We start from the raw sequence: 7,710 nt of genomic DNA, 5'->3' as shown, positions 1-7,710 counted from the left end.
CAAGGTCATGGGTTCGAAAAACCCAGGCTATGGTTTTCGATTGCTTTTTGTTTTTTCTTTTCAATTCATATATAATTCAATTCAAATCATATTCAATTCAATCATATGCATATGCAAAAACAATAATATGTTAATTGAATTAAAATTTGATGCACATACATATATTTGATGCAATTCATGGCAAATATCAAATTCACATAATTCAACAATTATGATTACGATGCATACACAATTTATGTAGAATCTAAAATTCGTAAAATGTAGAGTTGGGTCATGCATCATGGTGAATGTTCATGCTATCAGAGCTGCAAAAATATCGAGATAAAAACCGTTGTTTTGAAAGAATCTAATTGCGTGATGATATGGATGAACTGGTTTGATGTAGAAAAATTCTCTAATGTCAGATTCCTAAGCGCAGCGGTAGGAGCGTGCTGATAATGTGTTGTGGTCTATTTTGTCTAACAAGGTTAAAGAGGGCCGGCGGCAAGGAGAAGAGAAAGAGAGAGATGTGTTTGTAGAATTGTAGGGGAATGCGTGTTGTTATCCCTCGTACATTGGGCCGTTATTTATAGTAGTAAAATGAAAGAAGATATTCATTCTTCCCCAAGGAATACAAGATACAATAGGAAAGGATAACTAGAATCAAATCAAATCTAGGATTTACACAATCACACTTAAACCAGGCATGTTTATAACATATATATATATATAGAGAGAGAGAGAGAGAGAGAGAGAGAGAGAGAGAGAGAGAGACATTGCATAAAAATGATATTGCACTTTGAAAATAGCTAATTCTCACACTTCTATACACATAACGCATTAGGTTTTAAAGGTCCGTTTGATTAGTTTTAATTTTTTATGCTTGAAATATGATGAAACTACTTGTTTAATACGACTGCGCTTAAAAAAAAAAAAAAAAATAGATATGGATCAATCAAACTCCGATTAAAGAATGAGGCTCCACTCTAGCATGGCTAGCGGTTGCCTCGCCCGCCCCTCTTTGGACTGTTAGAGCCCATGATTTCTCCGCCTGAAGCCACCACCGTCATCAAAAAAAGAGATAAGAGATCAAAATTTAAAAGCGAACTTTAAGTTAATTCTTAAGCTCCAAAATTAGGAGTTTCATTGAAGGGGAGGATTCAATACACAAATCCATATTTACAAAGATCAAAATCAAAATACAAAACGAAACTCGAAGATCACATGGAAACATCAAAATAGGTGAAATAGCTAACCCTACTTTAACTCCTCCCTCATAATCTCCAAGGAGAATTGGTTCCTCTGCTGTTTCTTGTCAATTGAACCGTCTTATTATATATAGTACGTACTTAGATAATTACATCTATGCACTTGTATATGCATCAATTTCCCATAAAAGGTAGGGTTCTCTATGTACAATGGAGTGGAGTCGCCGGCCGATACTTTAGTAAAATCTTCATCACTTCCTCTCTCAACGATCTAAAGCAGTAATTACCATCCTGCAATACACATTTACAACAATAAATAAGAAATAATAAGGGATGTTGAAGTACAATTAGTATTTGCTAAACAATTTTCCCCTTGAATAATCACATCGATCAACTAATGTACCAAATAACCTCAGAACTTCTATATGTTATACAGGGTTTTGCGAGACCAATAGAGTATGCATGTTATGTTAGTGACTCGTTCTACATATATTCTGTCAACGATTGACAGCCTGACAATATGTTGTACTAATTATCTAATGAGATATCCTATGCATATATAGTTCAAAGGAATATATTAGTATACCAAATATGTTAATGATCGATCCAAGATATACGGTTCCGAATTCTCAATCTTGGTTTCAAGGTTAACTTGGTCAGTTCTTAATCTAGTGAGAGATTATCATTTTTTTTTTAATCAAAAGTGAGAGATTATCTAAGCCAAATGATATATGCATGCTTCGTCAAGTTGACTCTGATATCTATTGGGTGTTAGCTAGAGAAGCAAGGACATATATGCATATATCATTCTAAACATAGCTAACAACCAATCGTAACCAGTCGGACTTCTAGGTTCGGCGCGTGTCAAAGCATCAGCAGACGATTTCCTCCTTGTTAATTTCTTGAAGTTCAATGCTCCTGGTGTTCCAGCTGCATGTAAAACCAAAAGAAAATAAACATAAACAAAATTAAACATTTAAATTTCTCACAAAAAATAAATTATACAGTTAACAATAACAACTATAACTGAGCAAGTTGATCGTAACAGGAGAAGTGTAGTATATGTACCGTCGTTTTATTGTAGTTTAGAATATAAAATAGATAACTTACGGGTTCTCGGAGTTCCTGGTGTGGTTGGGGACTCCGAGGGGGAGCCGGAATCAGGTGAAAGGTTTCCAAGAGTGGACGAACTAGTCCTGAGAATAGTAATGCACCGAGTGACCGGCACCTCATCCGCAGCCATTGGCGGAGAGGACGGGATAGACATAGAGTCGTACTTCCGGAGCTTGCCGAGGCCGGATTCGGGTGCCGGTCCGGCGAGTGTTTCATCCCAAAGCTTGTGAAGGAAACCCATGATGACTTATTTTTTATTTTGTCTAATACTAATTGTCTCTCTGTAACAACCGACGAAGCTGGCTGTGCGATGTAACAATGGAAGTTGTTATGCGTAGGTTCGTGACCCAAGCTATACGACTGTTACAAAGAGATTGGGAAAACAAAGCAAATAAGAGAGAGGATGAGAAACTTAATACGTAGAAAGGAGGATTCTTTCCATGAACGCAAGGTGTTTCAGGGTTCTTATAAGAAGACACAGGCTTTGAGAAAGAGAGAGAGAGAGAGAGAGAGAGAGGTGGTAATGGCTAAGCCAAATTCAGTAAACGAGCGAACGGCTAAATGGCTTGATTACATTGGAGCCATCCAATTTGCTTCTCGTTTTTGATAACTTATTTTGAGTAACTACTATATTGTCTGGGGTTAAGGGGCTTGCATGCATGTAAGCATATCCATTAATTTTAAGTGATGCTATTTTCACCTCATCTCACTCTCAGTCTCACTCACCTGTTTCTCATTCTTTCAATTTCTTTATTGTAAGGATAATTTCCTTACTCAACTCATTCGTTACTTAAATCTTATCTTTTTTTTTTAATTGTATTTTCACATATTTGCCCATAATTGTGGATTACAATGGCCAAACAGGATTCACTTCAATGTAGACTTGCAGCGCTCAATTTAATACTTGTTCCTCCATTTATGATTAACATGTCTTGATCATATAAACATAATAATTAGTACCGTTTATTTTTTTACCTTATTCAAAAATTAAATTTGCAAAAAAGTAAGACATTAAATAAAAATCGTGTTTAATCGTTTATATGCATCAAACAAATAAATAGTTTTATGATAAGAGTTAAACCCACGAAGATAAGAAAATATGATAACCTCATATGCAGCGAGCCAAATTCTGGGAAGCCAAGCAAGCTACATAGAAAAAGCTTGGAAATCGTAAACAGGAAACAGGATGACGGGGTCAAGTGGATCGACAGGTGTCCCACCATTTTTAAACGTAGTTTCACACATCACTGGATAAGCTTGAAGACAAATTTTTTTTTTCAACAAACAATAGTAATTAGGTTAAATTATTAGTTGTTCGCATAAGTATAATTATATTTCGTCACTGCAGAATACAAGAATACAAATTTGATTTTCAATTTTCAAAGAGTATGACATTATTAAATCGATGATTCAAATACTAATCACCCCGATTCGGTTCTTCCAGTAAATAAACTAATTAAAACGTCTTTTTCCTTTCTTCTGGGAGATAGAAATGGACTTACTTTCTTGTAATTCCACCATAGGCATATCAGTATAAACATGGTTCCAGTGACTTCGATCCCCCTAACTTTTGTCACAGCCTTCAATTAGAAAATTAGATGTTGGCCCCTCCACAAAGACTTGAAGACAATTAGATGACTGTTTCCAATAATTCAGTAGGGTTGGTTGGGTAGTGTTAGGATAGTCCAAGGAAACATGATAATGTTCTTTAAATTGGACCAAGTACAATAATTTATCACTAATAACATCAACTTGCATTTTTTTCTCTTATTGAAAACGCAAGCCAAGACTATCTCCTAGCTTTCTCAACCCTTGTTGACGAAAGTTAAACTTTCACTATAATATGAGGAGTAGTTCAATCTCTCATAAGTTTAATATGTAGACAACACAAACATGGTGATATAAAGCACGTGTTGCCGTTGTGTTTCACACGTAAACCAACCTGCTCAAATACCATGAAAAAAGTTAAGGTTCCATCATAAAATCAATTGGAAATATAAAGTGTACCCAAACCTCTTATAACCGTTTGCATAGTTTGATCTCTCACCAATGTGTGAGACTTTACCTTCGCATTCTCATGCTTATTATATAAATTTTCATTTTGGCCATGAAAACATCTGCAACAAAATTGTTGTAATGTTTCCAAACCACATGAAAGAAAATATAATATTTGAAAGGTATGTGAGCTCTTTGATATATATTCTTCCCTTACAAATTGATTTTGCAAGTACAAGCTATATATATATTTTTGGAGCATGAACTACCATTTGATATTAAAGCAGAATTTTACCACACAATTAGGGTAAGATGCTGATATTCAACCACACTCGAGACCATATGAGATATCCTAGTTCTCGTCTTAGCCATCTCCTCTTTTGGGTATTTTTTTATGATCAATATTCTAACGACACTACAAGAAATATGGCCATTGCACACAAAAAGTTAAATGTGCCCTATGAGGCCTAAGGACACCACCATATGTGCCCATAGGGCAATAGCAACAGTGCAGCAACTAAAACATCAAGTGTGCCCTCTATGGGTGTGCCCTTTGGTCATTGGGCACAATAAGGTGTTTTGTGCTGAAACAGGTAAGCACAAATCAGGGGTTTTTGTGCCTCTATTCTGACACCTTTGTCAAATGACTTTTCCAAGCCATGTTCGCACAATTTTGTTATTGTGCCCAATAGGTTAAATATTAAAATAAAAAAAAACAAATTCAAAATTACAAATCAAACCAAATAGTGATACCATCAGTAATAAATTATTTGGCTGGTTTTACATGCACATCCAAGATAACAAGAAAATAAATGATTCACCCACTGAGAAAGATTCATGAATATTTACTTAATAGGGATAAAAGAAAATAGCCCATGTTGAGGCCAAATTTGTTCTCAATAATTACAAATCAAGTGATATAATATTTTTAGAGCCAGAATTTGATCCCAAGTGCAAACCAATCCACAACTATAATGCCAGTAAAGAAAAAGACCAACCTATGCCTTCTCGATGACTAAAGACTTCTTGAATATGGCAGTAAAATATGTGGGAGCAAATACGTATAAACCATAATTGATCAAATCACTCACGTACATTTAGAAAATAGATAAACCTTACATAATGTGGCCGGGAACAAAGCACATAAAACAAAGAATTGAGATCATCAAGCACCAACTAAATGAACAGTTTTGGGATAGTAATTGCATCATGTACATACAAAAGTCTCTGGCGTCTCAATATAATGCAATAGTTCTTTGGTGGCAGGATCAACAACCAACTGCCAAAACTGGTTCGAAGATTCAGCAAAAACTTACAAATGAACCCAAAAACGAAGTATGGCATGATGAAGAAACAAGAGGAAAGAACATCAGGAATATGGGGGAGAGTTGCAGCATTATTCAATAGTTCAAGCTGTCTGTCAACAAACTAACCTTTTATTACTAACATTGTATCCATCACCTTATATCCTTTATGAGCATCTGCAATGACAAACAACAAGAAGCAATAAAAGGAATTAACTTTTCGAAATCTTATCTGCAATTCCAAGCAATAAACTTCCAGTTAACATACAGGAATACGAAACACAAAACTCACCAAGCATGTCTTCAGTGGAAAATTGCTGTAAACATCACAATTCAGCAAAAAGATATGCAACTATTCCAGAGGCACAAATACAACATCGGAGGTGTGGCTGACTCCGAATTCGAAGGCTTCCACGACGACCACGAAATATTGATGAGGACCACAACTCCTTACTCCCTCTCCGACACGCACCGGCCCTTCCCTCACCAACACCTCTTAACCCGACACACCTCCCTACCATGATCCCTCCCTATTGGACTCGGATCCCAATATGATTTCCAATTCGGGCTCTACATCCACCGATTTTCCCAAACCCGACCCACCCCCTCCCCTGATCCCTTCTTACCAAACCTGATCTTCCCAAACCTTCTTCCATCTCTTGCAGGGGTTTTTGCTAGGGGATTCTGGAAATGATGGAGCTCAAAAGCCTCCACGATTTGTCTGGAGAAGGTAGAGAGAGAAAGAGGGGTTGGAGAGAGAGAGAGAGATGTGAGAGAAAGAATCTGAGGGAGGTAGATTGGAAGAGGAAAGTAAAGGGAAAGAGAAACGAAAAAAAGTAAGGCTGAGCAGTGTGTGGGTGAGGCTGCTTTTAATACTGAGTAGGATTGTAGGGTGTTGATCAATACAATTAATATTAAACTATAATTGTGTCCAGACTTGTGAAGGAATGCACGACCTATTGTGCTAATAAAACCAAATGATTTAAATATACTAAATTAAATGGCACAATACTATTTGTTGTGCGTTCTGAAATTAATAAAAAAACTACAATTACTAATATCCATAAAAAGTAACACAAACTTTAGTATTCAAATTTCAATAGGCACAATACACCTTTTTCTAGACACAATTTAATGTGTCTTTTTGTTCAAAAAGCACATTTGAGATAATTTTGTGCTCAATGAAACTTAAAAAACACAAATACATACATGTGCTCAATGAAATTGAAGGGGGCACCAATCAATTGTGTTCTTAGACCATTTTTTTTGTAGTGTGACTTAAACGTTACTATATTATGAGTTTTTCATGCATCAACGATTATAAATCAACATATATGACTGCAGTCATATCTCATATCAAATTACGTACAACAAAAGCATTTTGATTCAACATCCACAATAGTGTTGACTACAAAAAGAGGAAATAGTTTTTTTTTTTTTTTTACCCCAAATCCCTTCTTCCTTTACTTTCTTGTATTGAAGATCTTTTCTTTCATCGTAATTACTACTCCATTAGGGCTGGCATTTTCTGCATCAAATACCGAAACAGAATAGAAAATTAGAGAAATAAAGTTGAAATTTAGTAAAATCAAATTTATCGAACTTTCTAGTTGAGTGCACCTAATGTTGAAATTCCAAATAGAACTCAAGGTGAAATGCCACCTCCATGGCCTCGTCCAACAACTCAGCAATGTCCACCTCCACATTCTACTATGAGTTCAACTTCTAAGGGGGGGAGGGATTGCCACTTAGTGCTATGGTCAAATGGTATTCTTCTTCACTTGTAAGTGAGAGGTCTTAGGTCCGATTCTCATCAAAGACGAATTTGAACTACAGTATTGCTAGCCCATTATGAGACTAACCCCACCCCTCCCCATTAATGTGAATAATATCCTTTGTTAAAAATAATAAAAAAATAAAAAACTTCTATGAGTAGGGGTTAAGCTTTTACTAGAGGGAGGGGCAAAGGAGCCGAAGAAGCTGAAGGGGTTAAGCTTTTACATCAAGCTTTTGTGTTTGAACTATAGACTCATTTTTGAATAATTTGTACTTGTTATTTTTGGGTCGTAACTTACTATTTCATTTGGGTTTGAAGTTTGTAACTTACGATT

General features: G+C 35.8%; 1 protein-coding gene across 4 annotated transcripts; it reads right to left on the bottom strand.

The window, feature by feature from the left end:
• Positions 1 to 1,093: 1,093 nt before the first annotated feature.
• LOC103966879 (dormancy-associated protein homolog 4-like) lies at positions 1,094 to 2,754 on the bottom strand. Of its 4 annotated transcripts, none has more exons than XM_048563946.1 (3): positions 2,298 to 2,754; positions 2,025 to 2,117; positions 1,094 to 1,478 (listed from the first exon to the last, which is right to left on the bottom strand). In XM_048563946.1, exons 1-3 carry the CDS (start codon positions 2,539 to 2,541, stop codon positions 1,471 to 1,473), a joined length of 345 nt encoding a protein of 114 aa, XP_048419903.1. In that variant the 5' UTR covers positions 2,542 to 2,754; the 3' UTR covers positions 1,094 to 1,470. The 4 variants fall into 4 exon arrangements, with proteins under 4 accessions (XP_048419903.1, XP_018507808.1, XP_009378381.1 ...); XM_018652292.2 differs by having other exon boundaries at positions 2,034 to 2,117; XM_009380106.3 differs by having other exon boundaries at positions 2,015 to 2,117; positions 2,298 to 2,753.
• Positions 2,755 to 7,710: the final 4,956 nt, after the last annotated feature.

This window comes from the organism of the source record quoted next, unplaced genomic scaffold (assembly GCF_019419815.1).
Source record: "Pyrus x bretschneideri cultivar Hongxiangsu unplaced genomic scaffold, Pyrus_bretschneideri_v1 Contig37, whole genome shotgun sequence".
Taxonomy (NCBI): Eukaryota; Viridiplantae; Streptophyta; class Magnoliopsida; order Rosales; family Rosaceae; genus Pyrus; species Pyrus x bretschneideri.
This window is presented reverse-complemented; position numbering and strand designations above follow the sequence as displayed.

What these genes read in the sequence shown, in the direction of transcription:
- LOC103966879 (XM_048563944.1), bottom strand. Translation starts at nt 2,541, where the DNA reads ATGGGTTTCCTTCACAAGCTTTGGGATGAAACACTCGCCGGACCGGCA. An exon ending in ACCAGGAACTCCGAGAACCC is followed by an intron (nt 2,118 to 2,297) that starts GTAAGTTATCTA and finishes TTTTACATGCAG; the next exon opens with CTGGAACACCAGGAGCATTG.